The 25,089-nt window shown below is 29.3% G+C and overlaps 1 protein-coding gene across 2 annotated transcripts in view; it reads right to left on the reverse strand.

Annotated features, from left to right (window-relative positions):
• Positions 1-2,250: 2,250 nt before the first annotated feature.
• Positions 2,251-25,089, reverse strand: part of LOC107445726 (neuroligin-4, X-linked) — a 195,813-nt gene continuing 172,974 nt past the window's right edge. Inside the window, exons 8-9 of one of the 2 annotated variants that reach the window (XM_016060199.3) lie at positions 14,719-14,960; positions 2,251-6,214 (exon numbers count right to left, since the gene is read on the reverse strand). In XM_016060199.3, the coding sequence (XP_015915685.1) occupies positions 6,145-6,214; positions 14,719-14,960 (312 nt within the window). In that variant the 3' untranslated portion in view covers positions 2,251-6,144. Of the gene's footprint in view, positions 11,135-14,718; positions 14,961-25,089 lie in introns of both variants that reach the window. The other variant, XM_016060198.3, reaches the window with a different exon arrangement.

Raw genomic sequence — 25,089 nt, forward strand, 5'->3', positions numbered from 1 at the left:
CAGACGAAGGATATTACGAATTCAGTCATGACACATTCAGTCGTGACACATACGAATTCCAAAAATGACACATTATGAATTCAATCATCAGGAGTTGTCTATTGTTAATCTTTATTTACAAAACCACTCTGAAAGTCAAGTATGAAGCGCTTTTTCCAAGTTATGCACAAGGTGCGATTTAACCAGGCACCCAAATGTTTTAACAAAACAGCTGGCTAACTCTATAGAGCGATTGTTAACTGGGTGTTTTGGATCATTATTTTGCTTTAAAATGGGTATTACAGTAGCATCATGCCAACTAGACGGGTACACCTGTTCTGCCTATATTTCAGAGCACCAAAATGAAAAGTAGAATGCTTAAAAGATGTTATTGAGAAGGGAGAATTAGTTTGAATATTGGCGGAGCAATAGGTAATTTTTACAGGCGTAGACCAGGACAAACCAGGACGAGGAGTTTTGGTATTAACAAATATGCGTGTTTCATTAAGAAGTCAGATTTTGCAACGCTATGATGGACTGTATCTTCTTCTTTTGTGACCATTTTGGACAATTCCTAAAATAGATCTCGTGATGACCCTTTAAATTGATTCAAAGGTGCGGTAACTCGCAGAAAATATCAGCATGACCATAACAGCGCCCACAGTTGTATATGCCTCGAAAAGATGCCTTTGAATGTCTAAACCTTTGACATTTAATGTCTCGTTTATCTGAAGCACGGGCAAAAATAGTGCATACCAGGACTCCCCTCAACTACCAGTATCCAGGGATACTGGTGTTCAAGCATGGAGAACAAGCTGGTGGCTTAATCCCCTACCAGTAAATTTGGCAACTACGATAAGTGATAAGAGAAATGTTAAAATCACTGGAAAGGGGAGAGGGAAGCGAAAGTGAGACATATCACTAGGACATCTTATTGTGACTCCATGTGTTGACCAACAGAAAGTAGACATCTTTTTAGAGCAAATTCTGTCGTCTGATAGACTTTTATAGGAATTTAAAACTTGACTGATGTAACATGCCAAGGTTATTAGCAAGAAATAAATTCTATTTTCAAAAGTCTTAGAATCCATATATTTCCCACGAATGTCCTCCTGGGTATATGACCCTCTGGTGAGCGTGGCATTCACTAGAGCGGGATAACATTTTTTTCTGCAATTTTAATACGATATATGCTCATGAGTTTTTAAAAACGATTAAATGGTTTTCACGGTTATGGATACAGTGATAGTTATTGATGCAGTGAAAATTTCAAATGAAAGCACTCTTTTTCATCACAATGTGATGCCTGTGAAAATTGGGATACTATTTTTCCTCAAACAAGAGTTACTGATGGCAATAACTAGAGACCATGAAAAATACAATAGCAGTCGCCCACAATATACAAGCGCAATTGTATTGAATCGTTTTCATTTTTCATCTCGATAACGCCAGAGTCTAACAGTTCTGAAAAAAAAATCACGTTAAAAATTTTAAAAATATCTCATCTCTTCCTGTCGTCTCCAATATCAGGAATATAAATGCAGTTTTAACTCTATTTTAAGTTTTTTTATAGTAAGGATCAGGTTCTGGTGAAAAAAAGTAGGTGCAGCATATTGCAAATTTCGAAATCCGGTTACTCTAATTGTAATTCGTATGATCGAAAATTGTTTTTATAATTATTCTTAAGTGCATGCCGTATAATACATATATACAAAATTTTACTCTTTTCTCTTGAATGGTATGCTCATTAGGGGGACATGTACCGGTCACCTAGCTAAATAATCACTTTGTATTTTAAGTCATTTTTTTAAAGCAAAAGTGTGTTTGCTAAAAGATTTCTCCCTCCAATAAATGTTATCGTTCCACTGTAAATGATAAAGAAAAATAAGTAGAAGTTTTTGAATATATGATATTCTGATGTTAATAATTAAAACAAGGAGAACTCATATTATATACATAGTTGAGCAAACTTTAGCATCTCAGAAAGCCAGCTAAAAAACTGCTCCATACAGAAAGAAATCCAAGGAGATTTATTCCGACTCCCATGAGACTAGCATTGAATGGTTTTCGTATTGTCTCTAATGGCTTCTCATAAAGCAAATGTAGGTTTTTTCTTTCAGCATCTGAAATAGAGAATTCCGCAGAAATATTTCCTAAATATTTTCTGTTTGTAGTCCTGATATTTTGATCTAAGAGATCATATAGCACCAACGATATACCTTACCCATTGTGTCGAGCGTAAAAAAATAATTAAATCAAGATTAAAATGAATTTAACAAGAGAACAATCAACATTTTTATTCCAATGACAAATACACAAACACTATTGAAGCTATTATAAAGAAATTAAGCAACTGTCGTTGTGTCGTATATAAATTTCTTACGTGTTCTGAAAATTTCACAGAAGTGCAATAGTTTTATGTTTTTCAAAATGAGGCAAAAAATATTTTCACATATTATGTAAATATTCTCAAATATACAGCATCTAATTTAATAAAGGAAAATATATTAGTACAAATCGTTAAACAAAGCTAAGCAAAACTTAAGAAACATTACAATAATAATAGGAATGTTTTGATAGAGAATAAATGAACCATTGTAAATATCTTAGAAATTGCAATAAAGTATAGATTGACACTTTATATTTCTGCACATTGTAAATTAATTTAGTTTGCTTCTTCAAAAAATACAGATATAAACAAAACACTATTTTAATATAAACTATTATTTCAAATCTTGAAAAAGCGAGTATAAAAAGAAAAGAAACTTACTTCTTTTTTTTTAAATGTGTTACCAGAGAAACTTAAAATACTTTATTATATCTGCTTAATTTCCAACCTATACAAAAACATATTTTGAATGCGGTCCTAGAAAAACAATGGTGGTGTCAAGCTAATTGTAGAGTCTAATGGGAGTTTTCTGGTTATGAAGTTTACTTTAGAATAAATGAAACAAAGAAATATGTTTTAACATGACAAGGTGGATTACGCTTTTTTATTCTCAATTGAAAGGGTGGAAAGTACAGGGTCATCGAAAAAGAATTCGGAGATTTTAATAGAATAGAAATTTGGGATTTAAGTGTTTAGAAATGTTTGTTTTAAAATGTTGAGAAAAGTTTCCTCCACCCCGCATGTCTCTACGTGTAAATTCTGTAAATGACAAATTTTCCTCCAACTCATAGAATATGAGAGATGGTCCAATTACGCCTCTTCAACGAAGTCCCAATCATGCGCCTTTAGACTTCTTCTTTTAGAGATACATTAAGAAAAATGCGTATAGAAAACAATTATTGATATCATCCTCTTAAAAAATCAAATCATTGCGGAACTGAAGCCAAATCGACAAATTCGTCACAAGGCATGGATGGACATCGGTTATCGTCTTAATGTCTATCAAATCAATAATTTTGCTCAATATGTAACATATTGAAATATGTTTTAAAGGAGCTTGATTTCTCATAATATTTTTGTTGCCAAATTTATGTTCAGAATAATTATATTTTCCTAGCATTTATTATGTTATATTATGGATTTTCATCACTCAATTTTGTAATTCTTGCGCTTCATTTCGATGACCCTATATTAAAATAACGCAATTTGATAGAAAGAGTTGTCAAAAAAATTACTCGTCGCTGTTGTTAAGATTCAAGTATTACGTTTAAAGTCATTTACTCAAAGTTTTCTCTTGAAATATACTTTTCTGAATTCAAATTCTTTTACTGTAAAAGTTGGAGGAGCAAAAATCTGATGCACCATAAATTTTACAGTAACATTTAATATTACATGATTTTTATTAAATAAATATTATCGTAAAAAGTACGGCCTATTATTTTACTGTAAAAAAATGAATTTCACGGTAAATTGGATCTTACTGATGTTACATACAAGTACTTTTTACTGTGATTTGAACTGGAATTTTTTCCAGTGTACAAAGTTGAAGCAGGTTGTGCACAGTGAAATCAAAACCACCAAGAGTCTATCCTTAACTTAAAAAAAAAAGAATAATAAAATTAAATACTCATCATTCGTGTCATTCTTGTAGTCAGGTAAATGGTCATCTTCAAAACAGACATCTTCAAATAGTTGCTTTAAATATATGTAAATGACTAAAAATTAGCCTTAGGATGCATAATGTTGTATAGATGTACAGCTTCATTTTCTTTTTTTTTTTCTTTTAAGTAAAATACAATTTTTGTTTATCTTTTAGTTTATTCAATCTGCTACATTCAATTTTATAAAACAGTATATTTTATACCTATTTATATGAAAACGAAGATGCATCAAATTTGGGAAATTCATGAGAGAAGGATTTGTGAGAGGAAACCGAAAGACATTTCCAAAACTTATTTTGAACAAAAAAATTAAGAATTGGAAAGTAGTACTACTACGATTAAAAGACCAAAGGAAAGTTTCATTTGTTATTTGCTTTCTAACTTTCATTAATAGATATTTGTTTAGGTTCACCCTCACCTTAAGAATGGTTTTTGAAACAGGTTTTAAAAATGCAATGAAAAGATTATACTTAAGAAATGCTCATTATAATCTATTTCTCTATCAAATTTGAGCGAATAGAAATGAATCACTCTGTTTAATAAAGTGTCATCCAGTCATGCATTTGTTTTCCAATAAAATGTTGTGCAAATCGGAAATTTGTCCTGCATCCTTATTTTTTCTTAAAACAGATCAATAATAAAATGTATTTAACATTTCGTTTTTGAATTCTTAAATTTTATGTCTAAATATAACCTTTTTATCTTTTTATAAAATGAAAACAAGTAACTTTACATTAAATGATTTACACTGTATGTTTATTAATAAGTTGCGATTAATATATAAATAACTAATGAGCACACATTTTTCTTCAGTACTAAACAAAAAGTACAAAATTTCATATTGTTGAACCAGAATATCCGTACATTTAGTATTACATATTGCGGTGCTGTATTTAAATACAATATTCAACCAGCTGATAATAACTATTTGATTGATAACAAAAATAGCTTTTAAATGAGACTGTAAAAAATGATATTAAAAAAATAAAAATAAGTCTTAAGATCAATATAAGGCTTTATTTTTATTGAATACCTACTTCGAACCTATTATATCTCTGTCAATTATCTTCATAAAATAAAAAGTTGGTTTTCTCCTATAAAGATAATTTTTTAATCAGTCTGAAAATAAATGCATATATAATACAGAAATAATTTATTTAACACAAACCATATTTCAGTTTCAAATGTTTCTAACTCTGTCGATCCTACATAACCCCTTATAAACTTTATAAACATGACTCGGCTTTTTAAAATTTATAAGTTATACAGTTTCCACCGAACTGGTAGTTATAGAAAGTTTCTCGTGAAACTTTGTTTGCTACATTAGTTTAAAGTATACCAATGTAAATATTTTTAACGAATACTTTTTTTAAAATAATCGCATATCTTTTCTACAGTATAAGTGTCCATAAATATAAATATTTTTGCAAAAATATCGAGCTCTCTGAAATCTTTACATTATCCATTCTATTTCTAATTACTTACTTCAGTAGAAACGCATTACTTTTTATAAAAAAAATCACAATAAACAGATCCTTACAGATCTGGGTTGTTTGAATTACTGAAAAAGGTAACATTAACATCCACATGAAAAACGCAATAAATCACAAGAGTACATTTGGCTTAATATGTAACAGCTGTTCAAATATGTAACAGCTTTAAATATTATGCTTTTCCGTTTTATAACGTTACCATGTAAAGGAAATAATCCATATGTTATCATGGGCAATCGCGGATGTTGCACACTATGATTGGTTCTGTTGCAAAGATGTGCATTCGCCCTCAAGTACATTGTAAAAGCACTTTCCATGGATGTGCTTTTCTTGTTACATCAACTACACTATGAATGATACTGTAGTAAAGATGTGCAACCAAATTCAAGTAGACATAAAAGCACTTTCCACGGATGTGCTTTTCTTGTCACATCTGCTACACTATGAATGATACTGTAGTAAAGATGTGCAACCAAACTCAAGTAGACAGTAAAAGCACTTTCCCCGGATGTGCTTTTCTTGAAACGTCAGATTACCATTCGCTTCAAACCAAGTAGAAGAAGATTCTTGAGGATCGATCATCTGATGAGGATATGTAAAATGTTTTGGTGAATGCTTTGTTTCAGAACATCCAGAATTCTTTCTTCATTGAATCCCCTTGTTTCTTGTCAGGTGGGTATATGTTGCAACGTCTGGTGGAAAATACTATGTATAAATGTTTGTCTCAATTTGAAAACAACCAAATGTATTTTATTCATTAAAAAGAACAGAAAAAGCAGAGTCATATTTATACATCTTTAATTTTTTTATTTAGTTTGGATATTTAAGACGAAATATTTTTATGAAGACACAATTTAATTAAGGATACAGTTCATCCAACAGTGTTGTTTTTTTCATTCTTTTAAAAATTTATTGCACAAGGAAAATTTTGAATATCAAACTTATAGTGAAAAACTTCACGTTGTTTAAATTTTATCAAATTTATTTTAGGTTCGAACTAAAATAATGGAGTTCCTAACTAGATTTCATCTGTAATAAGAGCAAGGCAAGTTTATGTATCTTTCTCTAATTGCTTTGAATCTAAATTATCGAATTTCAATTATCTTTTCGATAATGGCTTAAAAAATATAAAAAAATATTTTTATGGAATATAAGAAAGACATATTATAACTGTTGACTTTTATTTTAAATATTGTTTGTATGATTTAAGTTTATTCCCTTGTGAAAATCCTACTGATCATTATAGAAAACGTTATAAATCAAGTAGAAAGAAATGACGAATTAATAAAATCTTCTAAAATTTAGTGTCATATTTTTAAAACAATCAATTCATTACCAAAACATCCCGGATAAGTACGCAATAAATTTTAAAATTTAATTTGATTTTAATCCAATTCATTTAACTTTCAAAACTTATAAGCATAGACTAATAACTTATAAGCATAGACTTTATATCCCACTCCGCATCATATTTTCTTAAAACTATGAACACGATACTGGTATCGCACTTTTTATGCTTTCTAAAACATTTTTAAAATTATGTCTTCAAAAAATATTCTAATTGCTTATGAAACATTTTGGGGGTATTTCTTATGAAGCATTTTAATAACAAATTCAACCTTTTTTAAGTTAGTTTACACATAAACACAAAAGTGGAAAAAATAATATATGTACAGAAAATTGAGTTAACTTATCTCCTCCATACTAGCAATGTGAATGAAACTGAAAACCAATGTACTAATTTTGGTTGAATAGTTAGGAGTGAGTCAGTGCTATAGCAATTCTTGGTGCAAGAGTCATTGAATAGTTATTAAACGAAAATAATGCGAAAATATACATTAACTATAATGCATGAATAAAAACAACGTTTGAATGCACGAATTGTTAAATATTTTTTTTAAGAAAGATCATGTTTTCTTTTACTATATTTATTTTACTTTTTAGTTGGTAAGTTAACTCTTAAAATAATACACACCGAAGAGCCATTGCATTATGACCACCCTCCATCGTTAACAATGGTCTCGCCCAGGTTTTCATGGTTTCTCGCCCAGGAACAATGTTTTCATGGGGCACATAAGGACCCATAATTCTCATAGAACAATCCCTGACGTCTGCAAGCTACTTGAACATAGTTGCAGACCAGGTTCACCCATTCATGGCAACAGTTTTTCCTGCGGGGGATGGTGTTTACCAACAGGATAATGCACCATGTCATAAGGGTCGAATCGTCATGGATTGATTCGAGGAACATTCCAGTGACTTTCAAGTCATGTCTTGGCCCCCAAATTCTCCTGACCTTAATCCGATAGAGCATTTGTGGTCCTTCTTGGAGAACCAAATTCGTGCTGCCACGCTACCCCCTCGCAATGTGAGGGAATTGCAGGACTAGTTGATGAGCGCTTGGTACCAGATACCTCAGACTACCCATCAGCACCTTGTGGAATCAATGCCACGGCGGGTGCTAGCAGTTTTGAGGGCCAAAGGTGGTCCTACATGTTATTAGTAGGGTGGTCATAATGTAATGGCTCTTCGGTATATAGTGCCATAATGCGTTTGTGTCCGATAATTTCAAATATTTTAATCTGTAACTGAAACTAAGATCAATGTATTTATGTATATACACACGCCTTTATGTATTATTTACGTATGTAATACATGTATTTCTGTATATATAGACACACGCCTGGAATTTAATACCGGCCGTTGGGATAACCTTGAACAGATTACCCTCTGCATATAATAGTAATTCATAGTTAACATAAAATTAAATTTCACCTTCATGCCAATAAAAAATAATTTTAAATTAACATAGTAGTTTTAAACAGATAAGTAGTAAAACAGATATCATACAAATATATACCCAGAAAAACATATATCTCAGTGTCAAAGGCCCAGCACTAGCACTGGCATTTCTATTTACGTTGCCTGTCATGTCTTTATAATCAGGTACGAATGTTAATGTAAGGTGAGCTTTTTGTTCAATTTTAAATTTATTAATGTAATTAAATTTTACATTTGATTACTAATTTTGTTAAAGAATTTTAAATGAGTGTGCTGTAAAATTTAAATATTAGTTTTCAGTATAAGCGTTCAAATAATTTTAAATGTATTTAAGAAATGTCAAGTTTTTAGCATATCTATATTATAGTTAATATTCTTACATTTCGAAAGTTTTTCTTATTTCATAAAGCAATATCCTTGTTTTTGATTTCTCAAATGCTTAACCGATAAGTTTTAATAATGATTGAGGACAAACTGATATTTTCTATGTTTTAGGGACTAAATGAATATGTTTCTAAACTTTTTCTGTATTTCTGGGATAATATGTGCTTTGTCTAAGAAGCTTTAAATTTTTGAACTTTTAGTAAGGATGTTCGGCTGAAAGTTCCTTTCATCAGTTTCATTTTCAAATAAATTCGTGAAGGAAATTTAATACAAGATATACTAACTCTTTTTTGCAAACTCATATAGTTGATGGAAAACGGCAAGTATATACACATAAAAAATGAAAGCAGCTGCCTTTTTAACACTTTTCTCTAACAAGTTTATGAAAGTTAATTAAAGATAAGCGAGCAAAGTTTCAGGTGTTGCGAGCAAAGTTCCAGGTGCTAAAGCAGTGATTTTGTGGGACATTAAGTTTCATGTTGTTTTTAAAAGAAAATTTAATATATTAAAGAAAATATAAGTTAATTTTATATTCGAAAAAAAAATTAAGCAATATATTGTGTCACTCTAAGACTATCAGCAATACTTAGAGAAAAAATTATGAGCTGTCAACATAATTTTCTTTAAAAACTAACTCAAATTATAATGTTCTTTCGTTCTTAAATTATTACAATACAACAACTATGTTTTGTTAATTTTCAATCTATACTTATAAAATTTGCAGGTACAACACAAACACCAATAATTATAGATATATTTTTGGTTACAATTCTGTATACAAAATCTGCATACAGAAGACTTGATATTTTTCAAGTATTTTTTTGTTTGTTTTATAAGCACATTATTTTTAGATTTTCATAAATACAAACTTTTGATTATCTGTACATCAAATACAAAATATTTGGCAGGAACAAATTCGAACCTTTTTTTGATAATTAGCAACAACAAACAGCAATGTTAAGTTTTTCACTTATACCTTTAAAAACGAGTAAATTAAATTTGTTTTGTAGAATGGTCAAATTTTGTACAATAAGTTTTGTTGGCACATGATCACTTATACCTATATAATTTCCTGTGTGGGTAAGCATATAGGTATCAATCCCATCATATTATTTGAATGAAACTTTTTAAAGACTTTCCCTCAATGTCTATTGGGTTTAAAAACTTGGAGTTCACGTAGCTCTGAAACTCTACATTCCATTGTCCATCGTCAATTTAGTTATCACTTCTCATTGCCACGTTTTTGTGTCTGATTATAAGCCATTTTTTGTGTCATTTTTATAGATAAAAATCTCTCTTTTCAAACCAACATTCAACTAGTTATTGATGTGTGATATTTGGCAATCACGGTGAAGTAGCCAATATATTTCAAGGTTTCACTTCTTATTATGTTCAATATTTTGATCCGTATGCGTGCTTGATATTTGTAACGTATTTTATTACAGAGTTTTGAGAACTTTTCAGCTTTTCTGCATTTTCTGTGCTTTGAGCTTCCTCTTGAAATTTAGCATATATTTCGGCATCCATGCCGAATTCAATTGGCTAGTGGCCATGCGAATTCATTTGGCTTAGTTTCGTCAGCAAACGATAATCTTTCACCAAAAGCTCGTGGCACAGACTGAAGCAGATTAAATTTCATTAAAAAAACATTTAGAACTAGAATTTATTATTTTTGAAACAATTAACACATTGTCAATCATTTGCTTAAAATATGATTGATAAAATAAAAATACATTTATCTTAAAATCATGGTTTTCATTGCTATTACTTATTTAGAGAAAATTTTACCACAATATTGAAATTTAAAAAAAAAAATAAAATTTAAAAAAAGAAAATAGCACACTTTAGGGACAACATTGTAGATGTTGCTCATTTTTAATATAAATAATTTTCAACTTTTTTTTAATTTAATATAATGTCATCTTGAAATTTTTCATAAATATTGAATAATTGTAGATATATAACGACTTTAAATTAAATATTTAATTTTTCACGCTTTGGGCATTATTGTTGAAGCTAAAAATGCCTTATCAGGAAACAACTCGTGGAAGTTTGTAAATTGAGTAACATGCCGTTATAAGTCCTCGATTTAGTGACCAAAACAGCATTTATTTGACCTACTTTTTAATTTACTAATTTAGAAAATTATTACTTTTTTTATCAAAATAATACAGATATTGCTCAAAGTTTAATGGGTTTGATTGACTAACAATGTGTTAATTTAATCTTGACGACATCTAGAGAAAATTTTATTTCAATAAATGCTTTAATTAAATTTACACTAGAAGCTAAACGCTGCTTTTCAGTGTATAATCTTTTCTTCAGTATCTGCCTCAAGCTTTTGGGAAATTGAAAGTTACCATCAGAGCCATACTGCATCTCGATCTGCCTCACAACCAACGTCAGGGGCCCAGTGAACTTTAGTGGGATGACTTCCTTGGCTTCCTCTAAAATGTAGAAGAAAATTGATTTTCTTAATGATATTTGAACTTAGAAAAATTTATGCTTCCAGTTAAATAAAAATATCGAAGGATGATTGTCAAGAAAAATTGAAACTGAGAAGTAAGGAACTACTAAAATAAAAGTGACTACTGAAAAGTAAGTGACTACTAAGAAAAGGTGACTACTGAAAAGTAAGTGACTACTAAAAAAAAATAACTACTGTAAAGTAAAAGACAAATAAAAAAATTATTTATTCAAATTGATGTTATAACATGAGTTTAAATAAATTGCTTCATTTAGAACATTTTCATAAGTATACTTACGAAAAATGTAACTTTTTTATACCCATCGATTATGATTTTCATAATATATGTGAAGGATACCTAGAAAGCTTGAGTTATGGTTATTCCAATGGGAACGGAGTAAAATGTATACTTTATAAGTGAATCTTGCAAATTTCTTTTTATAGCTGCGGTGTCTTTGATCATGTCGAAGAATAGAACTTCACTTGATTTTCTTCAACGCCAGACACTGAACTTATCTTTCTTCGCCATAGAAGATGCCGAAAGTGTTCTGACCAAAGTTACGAAGGCGAGCAACATTACCCGCCCCACATTGCCACAAATACCCGTTCATTGGATGGGTCACATTCGCACATAACAAGGGACAGAGGGAAACATCCATGTCCTGAGTGGGATTCAAACCCGTAGTCATTGACTTCGCAATCAGGCACTCTAATCGCAGGCCATCGCTTGATTCCTGTACCTGATGAGTTGGTTTGTTAAATTTTAATTTTGAATATTTAAAACAGCATTCTCACTTCCTGCTGTCATACACTACGATTTTAGATTAAAACCCTTATACTGAACTTGAGCCATAGGTGGAGACTTTCTGTCATACAAGCACTCTAGAGTTAAATTTTCATCTCGTGATAGCTACAATAAAGAGTCTAGTATTTTCCACCAATTCCATTTAGCAGGATGAAATTGCGAAACAACTGTCTTTGTGATAACTGATATGTACTGAAATACAAATGTCCTTTTATATATTTTTTTTTAATCTTTTCTGTCTGTGCTAAAATTAAATATCGTCTAGAGTACCTATTCATGACACTATCCTTTTCTATCGATAAAGTTAATATTCAGATTTTTAGTCAAAACTTGAAAACTTGACATGTTTAAAAGTATATAAATACCTTTTTTTATTTGAAACAAGAATATTGCATTTGGTAACCTAGAATATTGGACTTTTGGAAAATTAATTTGAGTTTTTTTTTTGGTTATGTGTCGATAAATGATTATTAAGACAAAACTGATATGGATGAAATTTGTTCTGGATAAAAAATACCTGCTGAAGAGGTTAAGACAATTGAAACACCAGGAAGTTAAAAAAAATTGTATTTATGGACCCATCAGAAAATCGAACAATTTGTACGACGACATTTGTTCTTAATGTTGAAATATATATAATAGCAAGGTAGACAAGTGGGAAAAGAAAAATATGAGTATGCCAGACTAAGACTTTTTTTGGTTTGAATATGAAAAATAAGATGATACAAATTCACCTAACTCAAGAAGATGACTTTGTGCTGCCGAAAAAAATCCTAATATTCTTTTACCAATTAGAATAAACTTTTTCCAACTACATTATGAGAAGAGTTTTGCAGATAAAGTTTCAAAGTTTTTCAGAGCTCTATATTAAAGGTATAAATAGTTAATATAAAAAGACATAGAAAAAGCTGTAAAGTTACTTCATTTTTATGAACATGAACCAAATGGTCCAATTTGTATTTTAAAATTCAGAGTAGGATTCTTTGTTCGCCTTGGAGCTGCTGAAAATGTATCTGTAAAATTAAATGCATATAGTATCACTGTCAAAATTACTTTGCAAATGAAATTTATTTTAAATTAAATTTCATCCATTTATAAATTTATTGATACGACTCATTCCTTTTTTTGAGACAGTGATTTCTTGTAGTTCCATAGTTGTGGTAATTCATCTCAATGGGGATGAATCCTCTCTATCAATCTGAGAAATGTGATCCCCATTATTTGGTCCGGAGAGTGGTTTAAAGTTTGGAACCCCTTAGTGTTAATTTTACTTTTTGCGTATTTCGCCATATCTCGAGAAATTTTTAAGCGAATTGAAAAATTTTGGCATGCACTTATAAAATACTTTTATTCAAAGATAAAACTACACAAAAAATAAATTTTGGTATGTATTTTTATTACTTCCTTAAATACTATTCGAAATATTTTTTTTTAAATTGTAAGGTGCAAAATTTTTTATCTCATTGTAAAGTGTATAATTGCCAATGGCAAAATACAAAATTTGATCGAAATTTGTAGAATAATTCCAAAGAAATTGAATTTTAAGTATACGACTTTTTTAATTCATTTCTCAGGAATTCTTGTAATTTGCTAAGTAAAATTACATACTTTAAAAGGATAATAAATATTTATCAAAATTCATTTTTTGTATGGAATTTTCTTTTGATAAACGAATTTTATAAATATGTGCAAACATTTTTCAATTCACTTAAAAATTTCTCAAGATATGGTGAAATACGCAAAAAGCAAAATTAACATCAAGAGGTCCAAACTTTGGATCGCCCTTCAGAGCAAACTATGGGGACCATATTTCCCAGATTGCAGCTGCTCCCTATATTTTGGGGGTCAGAATTCCGAATTCGTTGGAAAAAAAATTGCGTTTATTCCAAAAAAGTACATTTTTGTGCCTGATTTCGTAACTTAAAATATCGTCTTCACTAATTAATTAACATATTTGAGGTTAGCCCTTCGTATCATTAAGAATGAGTCCTAGAAAGCGAAGATTTGATCATTAGATCAAAAAATATGAATGGTGTTCCGTTTTCTATTTTGTGCACTGTGCATTTTTCAAATAGCGTAAACTGATCTTAATATGATATAATTATTAGATAAACTGTTGTTTCGAAAAAAAGGCTATTTTTTTAAATATCTTCCACAACGCACGTTTTGCACAGCTCAAACTATAATTATCTAAAAATTAGTTACGCATTACCAACAAAATCAATCACTTTGAAAAGAAGTAAAGTTTAAAAGGTTAATAATTAGGATTAAAATACACTTTATTTAACCATGCTAGATATACCGCATATTTCTGTGCTGAAATATTTTAACACGGAAAGCGGATGAATCAAACATATTAAAGAAAATAAAATTAAAATAAGTGAGTCGTTGGCTGTTTTATTTTATTTCATTAGTCAAAGAATAATAAAAAAAAACCTAGTTGTCCTAAGAAAACATGCATAAACCCTCCACAAACTTGATTTTTTGTTTTGCTTGAAAAAACATTTAATGTAAATTCAAATGAAACAATTTCTTGTTAAAACGACAGCTAGTCAATTTGCATATTTTACATTTCTCGAAGTAAAAGATGAACGGTTTCATTCCGAAAGGAAAATAGTTTGCACTTTTTCTGATTGAACATTTATTTTGTTATCAAATTTATAAAAAAAAGTGCAAACTCTTATGAGATAATGACCGTGACTCACGCAAGTATTTCCCCAAAAAGTCCAAGATGTTATTAGAAAGGGAGCGTGACTCACGCATTTTGTCCTTCTTGCGTGAGAGAGCTCTTGAGTTTCGAGCTTGTCTCCTGAAGAGGTATATAAGTAGGTGAGGTGTTAGGAGATCCAGGAGGAGTTTGAGTTGGTACAAATGTTGGAGGTGGTGGAATGAATTGAGGAAGATCTGCCAATCTCTGAAGATCAGGTGAAGGTGGAGGAGCAATTATGGTGGGCTTTATAACTGCTGGAGTAATTTCAACTTCCGCTTCACTTTGAGAATTCTTTAAAAATGCAAAAATTATACTTTATCAGTCTAAATAATCAGAAACACTTACTCACAATACTAATTAAAAAAAAAAAAATTCAATCATTGTAGGACAGTCTTTATAAATAGCATGCAATAGTCTATCAAAATGACATGCGATAAAACAACAGCCATAAGTTCCCATAAATCTTGAAACCTTTCAGAACAAACTAGAAAATTTTGTGTTGGTTCAAGAGAATATTTGAGTGTAATTGAACGTTTTTTGATCAATGAGCAAAAATGGTGTTTGCATATAGTAAAGGCGTTCACAAAATGAGAATTATTTCAGAGCTACCATGCTGTTCAGTTTGAAATTGGTGTTTTTTCATGATAAGCTACACGGGAAAAGTGTAAATGACATAATTTGTAAATCATCATTGGTTTATAACAGTTAAAAGACTTCAAATACATGATTGTAGAAAACGCAATGCATAAGAATATTGTCGAATAAGTGACATCACTGTATTTAAAATAAAAGCTCCTACTATAAAACATAATGCACTTCAAAATTGAGTTACCCGTCTTATTTTAGTACATTTTTGTAAATAATGACTTACACCCAAGAAAACGTTTATGTTAGATATTCCTTAATAATTATTTATTGCGAAAAAGTACTTTTTACTCAAAAACTCAAAACTGCTTAACTTTGAATGCGAAATTTAGCATTTTCATGCACGTTCATGTACGTATGTTTAAAAGTAACTGAGCAAGTACAATTTGAGGAACATGGTTCATAGTCATGCAGAGTTAGAACGAAACGCATATCCAGTTCGCAAAATAAAAACGGTCAATCCTTAATAACTTTTGATCTAATGATCGGATCTTCACGTTCTAGGACTTATTCTTAATAATTCAAAGGGGCAATCTCAATTATGCTAATTAAATAGTGCAGATGATATTTTAAGATACGAAATCAGACACAAAAACGTTATTTCTCTGAGGAAAACATACATTTGCTTCGACAAATTCAGGATTTTTAGCCCCCAAGTATATGGGGTAGCCGTATTCTGTGAAATATTGTCCCAATAGTTCGGCTGTCCAAACTTTAGCACCCTTAATGCTAATTTTAATTTTTGCTTATTTCACTATATCTCGACAATTTTTTTAAAGTAAATGTAAAAATGCTTGCACACAATTATAAAATTCATTTATCCATGCAAAAAAAAAAAAAACTTTTAATAAATATTCATAAATTTTTATTTTTATAATTATTTATTAGTCGAAAAAATTTCGAATTATAAGGTATGCAATCTTTTGCATAATTTTAAAGAACAGAATTTTACATGACAAAGTACAACAGTTGAGTAAAAACGGTCGAATAGTTCCTGAGAAATAGAATTTCAAAAAAATTGTATTTTAAAAATTCGATTTCTCATGAACTATTTGACCGATTTCACTCAAATTTTGTATTTGGACATGAAAACTTACATAAATTAAAATACTGTGAAAATATTATACAGTATTAAACAAATTTCAAATCAAAATCGAAAATTTTATACAGTATTATAAAAAGTTTTCGACTGATATTAAATAAAATAATAAAAAAATAATAAATATTTATTAAAAGTTATATTTTACATGGGATTATTTTTGGATAAATGAATTTTACAATTGCGTATAAAAAAATTTATATTCCCTTGAAAAATCTTCGAGATATTGCCAAGTACGCAAAAAGTAAAATTATCATTAAAAGGGATCCAAATTTTGAACCGCTGTCCTGACCAAATTATTGGGATTATATTTCCCAGATTGCCGCTAACCCCTATATTTTGGGTGTAAGAAATCCGAATCCGTCGGAAGAAGTATGTTTATTCTGAGAAAGTACGTTTTCGTGTCTGATTTCTTGACTCAAAATATCGTCAGCTCTAATTAATTAGCCTATTTGAGGTTATCCTTTGGAATCTTTAAGATTGAGTCTTAGAACGTGAAAATCCGATCATTAGATCAACAGTTAATTAGGCTGTTCCGTCTTTTTATTTTGAGCACTGTACGTCTACGTGCCAATACCACGTGGAAGTGATTAATCTAAATATCGGCATTGTAATTTTTAACGTATCGCGTGCGCGTTTTATGAGACAGATCATTTACTTTATTCCTCATTTATTCATTAAACTGATTTAGTCATTAATTAGCAGCTATAATGCTTAGCTAAAGATTGTAATCAATAACTTATAGCCACTTTTCTTTATTCTGATATTTTTATGTATACGTCTTAAGAGATATTTATGTAGACAATGTAGAAATATTTAGTTAAATATATCAAATTACAGTTCAAGTTACAGTTGCAAGTAGGGGAGAGGGAGCACCTAATATTTTATACTTAAAATTAAATATATCGTTTTAATATGATTATGAGCACGTAATTTATCATCTGTAGCAAATATTTAAGTCCAGATCGGTCATTTTATTGAATGCTGGACTCTAAGCAAGGTAAGGATTTTTTCAGCTTTCGAAAATAAAATTATAAAATTAAAGTTATAAGATTAAAACCGAAATAAATTAGACTTCATAGTTTTAATTATTTGAGGAATATTTATCTTAATGCTGTCGTTTTTTTATATTTATAATACTTATTTTATTGAATTGCTTATCTATGATAGAGTTTTGATTTAACTAAATTACATGCGATGAGGCACCTTTCAACAACCAGAAAACCAAAATAAATACAACGATAATGTGCCTGCATTCAATGAAATAAAATTTTTAAATAAAATACCATATTTTAGACAATGGTATTAAAAATTTTATCACGCAAACTATTTTTGTAGTTATATTCTGTTTATTTATTTGAAAATAAAAGCCCTAAAATTGCAAACTTTTGCAGATGCAGAATTGCAATAAAAATGCATAAAATAGAATATACTTATTTAAACATATTTTTACAGTCATTAAAAGAGAATTATTTATTATTATCATTACTTTTCACTTAAATCAAGTAATGATTGTTTTTACACAACTGCTTGACACAATTGTTTTAACTTATGTAAATACACTCTATAACAAAAAAATCGACGCACCAAGAAGGAGTTGTCCGATTGAAACGAACATTGGTGTATAGGAAGACAATGTACAGAATAGTAAATGATTAAAATTTCAGAGCAGTTGAATAATTTATTGCAGAGTTACAGTAACAAGTTCAATGAGGTGTTGACCCGCCTCTAGCCTGGATACAAGCTGCCACACGGCGTGGCATAAGCCGATAAAGCTACCGAATGGTCTCTTGCGATATTTCCTGCCAAATTCGATCCAATTGTCGAACGAGGTCATCAACATTCCGTGCCAGATGCAATCGCCTTCCCATCTTATCCCAGACATGCTCGATGGGAGAGAGATCTGGTGATCTGGCAGGCCAAGGAAGAGTTTGACAAGCTTGCAGACAGTTCATAGCAACACGTGTCGTATGTGGTCTGGCATTGTCCTGCTGAAAAACCAGCCCAGGGCGCTGCAAAAGAAACGGTAGCAAAACAGGCTTTAGGATGTCGTCGACGTACCGCTGTGCAGTAAGTGTACTTCTAATGACGACCAAAGGGGTCCGGCTGTCAAAGGAAATGGCACCCCAAACCATAATGCCTTGTTGAGGGTCGGTGTGGCGTGCGATAGTGAAGGAAGGATCCCCCCTCTGCCCTGTGCGTCTCCAAACACGTCTTCGATGACCGTCAGGACACAGTTGGAAGCGGGATTCGTCGCTAAAGACTATACGTCCCCAGTCGGCATCATTCCAGCCATATCTGTTCAAAACATTCATGCATACGAATGATTGCTTCTTGGTGCGTCGATTTTTTTTCTTATAGAGTGTAAATCAGAATACGCGTGAAGTAGTAAACAAATATATATGGAGAACAGCGTAAAGGCTATACTGAAGCACAAAATACCATTATGTACACTCATATGTAACGAACATAAGACAAGCTAGTTAAATTTTCATTATTATAAAGCTGGTTGACAAAAGACCTAAAATAGTGACACTCATAATAGTAGCAAGATTAGAACCTTTGCTACACAATTTTGACAAATTTGACACCAAACAAAAGGCTTGATTCAAAGAAAAGGAATTTTAAATAATTTAAATATTAGTTAAGAAATGACGTATGAGTTAATCAGGCTCGTTGCATATGATTGTATAATTAAAATGTTTTGCTTCGAAGAATTAATTTTTATGTGCTTTTCACAACTTAGTTTTCAATAAAAATTGCTCTGTCTTAAATATTTTTTCATAAGTTCAAAGAAGCCTCAGCCATTATCTATGGACAGAACTTTTGAAAATTCTTAATTTCCTTATTTTGTTTCGTTTGTTCAGTATTATTTGTGCGTTGTTTCGTTTGTTTTAGTATTATTTGTGCAAGAAATGTTTCAATTCGCTTTTTAACTTACATTATATAAAACTTAGGTAAGAAAAGAGTGATTTTTTTAAAAAAAAATTTTCTTCTTCAAAGGTGCCCCCTCTTTGTTCAAAGGTATATTAGGGAGCCTTTGAACAAAGTTTTTTTTTTTCTGAAAAATACTTTATGCTAAATGTATATTTTTTTATACTTTCAAGAAATTTTCCGTTTTAGTTTTATGAATTAAAAAAATACATACGTATTTTTTTTTATTTTACAGTACATAAATTTTAAGTGTTAAAAATATGTTTTTTTAAGAAAAATTGTTATAAGGTTCCCTTCTTTCCTCCACTTTGCTGATTTATCAAATTTCATGGATGTAAATCGATAAATCGAAAATAGAATCTCTTTTTTGTCTTAGACTGATTGTTCTGCTTCATACCTATAATTAATTACATTTAATTAAGGAAGGCAATTAGTTATTTACATTATTATAGAGTGGCATGAGGATGCATACCAATGCATGGAAAAATGAAAGCACTATGAATTATATAAAAAAAAAGATCAAATACATTCCAAATTGTTAATCTTGGAGCATAAAAAGGTTAATACAGTGACAATTCAGCGTCTCAAATTATTTTGAAAAAAAAACCTTTAAATAAAATATTTTGCTGAACGTGAGGGAAAATATTTCTAATAATTAATGAAAATTTATAATTTTTATACTGCAATATTCATCTTTTTTATGGGCTTACATATCAGAAGTCACGCTTTTTACTAATAAGTCAAAAACAAGATAAATAAAAAGAAACTACTGAATTAAATTTGTCAGATTTATACAGCACACAAAAGTTAAGCACCACAACTGCTAATTACTCAAGCAGACAAAGCCTGTTTTGCATATAAAACCCATTGTCTTAGGCAATTTATTACTTAGACAATTTAGCTGATTATCTTGATAACTGTGGCTGAAACATACAGAGGCATTAATATTCATAAGGACAGTTCCTTTGAAATATCTTATTTCGGAATACAAGCACCAACGTTTTTTTCCCTTTTGTAACTTAATAATCGTTGATGGAATTATATGCATTTAAATAAGTTTTGTTTCGTTGTTTGTTATGTTTGGCAAGTTCTTTGGCATTTTTTGTGGCCTGAATATTTAATGAATAAAAATGAGCGGTTAAAATTTAATGTGCCGATAAATTAATTGAAAATAATTATTTGCATTTTTTAACCTATTAAAAAATGTTTAGAAGCACTCTTTAAACAAATATTGCTAAATTAATTGAACATTTGTTAAATAAATATTACTTAAACATTTATGTAGTTGTACCTTAAATTTATAACTTATTTTACGTTAAATGAAAGCAGATGCATTTAAAATAACGTTTTTCAGGTAAATACCATAAATGCAGCTCTTTTTTTGCTGCGTGATTTTTAATTAATTTCAGTTGTTTAAAAGCAAAAGTTTAATTCTATGATATTTTAAGGATTACGGCTTTTGTCTAAAAAATTATGTGTTTCTTCAGTGAGATTTTTTTTAATCGTATAATAGATTAAATGATATGTATATACAGAGATGCCAACTTGCTCCGGACAGCAAATATATATTTTAAAGTGGTAGTTTATCAATCGTGTTTCTTGGTTTAATAAATTCAATTTAGTAGATTTTAATCCACCACTATTTCTGAATAATTCGTAGGCTTATATAAATCACCACTTTATAATACTCATGTCATACGATACATTTTAAAAAGCAAGCAAAAATAGTCAAATATTTTCAAAATTTACTTTGCAGTTATTTACCTTTTTTTTAATTATTTCGGCGTGTCCGGAGCTGTTGGCATCTCTGTATATATAAGCATACACTACAAAACAATAATGAACTGTTTTGTTCATTGTATATTGAACACTTTCACCTAAATGGGCATTTTCAACAATCTGATTTTAACTACACTTCGTTAATTATATGGAATTAATCCTAACGTATCTTAATTTTATGAAGATAAAGAATGCAATCCAATTGGCAAAGCTCAATGTCATGTTGTCAGAGTCAATACTTAATAGTAAATTTAACGTTTACAGTCCCATTTTACGGTAGTAAAAAGCATGAGTGTAACGACACTTAGTTATTGCCAGGATTTCAATCTCGAGAATCTTCTTAATAAGTCTAACAGGATTTCCCCTATACCATCCTACCAGATAAAATGGGCAGTTTTAAGTTCAGATTAAATGATTTAGGAAACAGCTAGTGACGAATGAGAAGAAAACTATCACAGATTTTTTTTAGAATTATCTAGTGTACTTACTGTAAAATATTACTACTATTGTACTAATTTACTGTAAAAAATAAAAAGCATTTTAGAAACATTATTTACCAATAATATTTTCAACGTTTCCTGAATTTCATGTAACTTAAATCAGTTCTGAAAGGCCGTATCTTTTCTATTTTCGCGAACAAATGCTTTTTCTCTAATATCTAAATCCTTATTTTAAACGAAAAAAAAAATAAATTGATGAATACAGTCATTCAGGATATTTTTATTTCAATTAAAATTATGAGACATTCTCGGTGATATATCCTTTTTGACCACCCCATTTTTTTTTTCTGATCCAGTTTAAAATATTTAGAAACGATTCGCAAACATCTCAAACTTGAGTAATTGTCCCGAATGAAGTTTCTTCGTCAGTAGTCATTGAAAGAGTCGTAAATTGTTTGAAAGAAAAACTTATTAACGTTTGGAATCAACTTTTGAGCTTCAACTTATCTAGAAAAGAAGAAATTCACGTTTTAAGTAAATTAATAAGAAATTTTCGGTCTTTAGTTAAGGATCCTATTAAAAATATATATCCATCAGAAATATTTTTTTTTAAAAATGTGCTCCTTACATACACAGAATATATTATCTAGAACATTCAAGTTTTCATTTCTTAGCTTTCAAAATATGATTACTTACATGAATTTACCCATTTCACTATACACCACTTTTTCAATTTCGTTTAGTTTTTGGAGTGAAATTTGTAGCAAATTTGCGTTAAGAGTAGTAAATTTGTAACAGCTTAGCGTTAGTTTAATAAGAGCATAAATTTTTTTGACTTAGTGTCATTAAATCCAACATTATATAAATCATTTTTTTCCCTTACTTTTCAAAATGTTTAGGCAGTGAGAATTTGCCTATTTTTGTTTTATAATCTTACACATTGTATAACAAGCTACGATAAATCTAAATATTTTACAAAAGTAAATAAAATAATACTTACAGCAATCAATTTGTTAGCAGTGAAAATTAATGAAATTATGATTCGAACAAAATGTATATTAAAACTAAAGAATCTATTTCCCAAACTGTAACAATTCAACTTATTAAAATTATTTAATTAGAATTTATTCTAATTTTTTTCATAAAAGTTCATAAATCTATTTTGTAAATATAGTTGCCCAATTTGCCTATTAAATAATTTTAATCATATAGTCTTAACTTGCTAAAGAAAATAAATGAAATTTAAACAACAATCAAAAGCATATTAAAAGCATAATACTACTTATTCAGAAACATAAGTTGTTGTTCTCCTTTTTTCAAATTAAAGTTTATTGATCGATTTTTTAAAATAGCTATCCGATTTTTGCTTAAGATATTCCTTAAAATGTCACTGAATAATGATATAGTCTCAACTTGCTAAAAACACAATAACTTATTAGTTTCGAAACAGGGTGATTCATTTTAATTAACTTGTTAAACTCACTTTTTTAAAAATAACGCGAACTACAAGATCAGATTTTGCGTTGTCGGAAATTTTTAATTAATATTGCCTTTTCAATTTACAGAGATTGTACCTGTTCATTTTAACTGACTTTAATTACCAGTTGTAACACTGTTTGAAACATACAAAATATATGATATAAAAAGAAGCATATTTTCTGCCAAAAAATCAATACCTGGCTTTTTAACTATCAAAATAATTATTTTTTGTTTCATTTTTTATAAAAATTTTGCACGTGTAAGTTGTGAATAATTAGAGTGTAACATTTTAGTATACATTATTTATACTTTCATTAATACTAGTTTGCTTTTTCAGAAAGCCGCGACATATACTTGGTTTTAATTAAATTTTAATGAACACTCCCTAAAGAATGCAAATTCCAGTTTTTCAATAGAAAGTAAAGTATAATATTTAAAAAAAAGTGTGTGATTGCCATTGTGAGTGTGTGAAACAGAATTACTTTTATATAATTAGGTTTTTTTTTGTTACTTACGTAATAAACGGAGTAATAATTTTAGCAGTAATTTATTTTTGAAATGAATAAATATTGTTCGATTATTTTTAAATGAAGTCTTAAAATCCTTTATGGGTTTTTTCTGTTAATTTCGATTTTTAAAATTTAAAATGAGAGCTAATAAAAGGAAAAAAAAGTATTAGCCTACTAGCATAAAACTTTTAATATTTTTAATATTTTTTTTAAACATTTTATATCAAGGGTTTGTTTCATTTTATAAGATAACAACATGAAATGTGTACATTATTATTTGTGCATTAAGAATACTCTAATCCTTGAATCTCAATTATTCATTTATCTTTTTTTCGTTCATCGATATTTTTTTCGTAGTTTTTTTTTTAATTATAGACTTTTTTTCATGTTCAAAGAGAATATTTTAATAAAACAGCGTTTCAGCTTGATAAAAATACTCTGAAATCTCAATAAATGCTATAAATAAATTAAAAAGCATTTCTGCAAACTTATGGCCATGGCATTCGTAGAACATTATTTTGATATGATATTGGTTACACTATTCATATGGAATAATTATATAATTTTTAGTTTAGTAATAAATTATATAATTTAAAATCAGAAAATTGACAGCGTTCTTTGAAACAATTCATTCAATTTTTTGTGACATAAGTTGATTACGAGGATTTTTAATCATGTACAATTTATTTTCATTTTTCTTTCAATTTGAAAAAAAAAATTAAATAGCTAGCTGAAGTTAAAATGTTTTTATTTTAATTTTTGAATAAGCAAATATAAGAGTTATATATTTCAGTTAATCTACGTTCTACATACTTTGTTTATCTATTTTTCTCTAGCTAAAATGAAATCTTCTATAAAATCTCCTATAAAGTCATGCAAAAAAAATTCAAATGGCATAGATTTGCTTAGTACACATTTTTAACGATTGTTATTTTTTATCGAGGTAGCTGGGGAACATAATAACAGGTCATTAATTTATTTCAGAAAATATTAAACTAGTATAATCTCATTTGCAAATCAAGAAATCAATATAGATACAGCTCAAGTCAGGTAAGAAATATATTTATTAAACCACAGGAGCAAAGTTTCTTTGTATCTCGTGGAACCTAGTTCCAAACAAGGTCCGATTTCCACAAAGGAACCAGTTAACACATAGCAATCAGGAAATAATCCATATTTCCAATTGAATATGCTATTTTCTCTGAAAATTGGTACGAATGTTCTGATATTAAATAATCGTGCAACTAAGATATATTTTAATTACTGTCACTGTTTCCTGTTTATGTTTCAAGATCAATAAAACAATCTCAGATTTGGAAAAGAATTATTTCATTATTTTTCAGTTTTTATAAAGGTAGTATAATGATTTGAAAACATCCGAAGTTGTGGAATCTTTTATTTCCAGTGTAAAAATGTGACAAAAATCAGTGGAACGTATAAATTAAAATATTCCTTGTCTAATATATTTAGGCTAAAAAAATTTTTACATTATTTACACCATAATTTTGTAGTCAAATAAAATATCCTTAAAGTCA

This window comes from Parasteatoda tepidariorum, chromosome X1 (genome assembly GCF_043381705.1).
Source record: "Parasteatoda tepidariorum isolate YZ-2023 chromosome X1, CAS_Ptep_4.0, whole genome shotgun sequence".
NCBI lineage: Eukaryota > Metazoa > Arthropoda > Arachnida > Araneae > Theridiidae > Parasteatoda > Parasteatoda tepidariorum.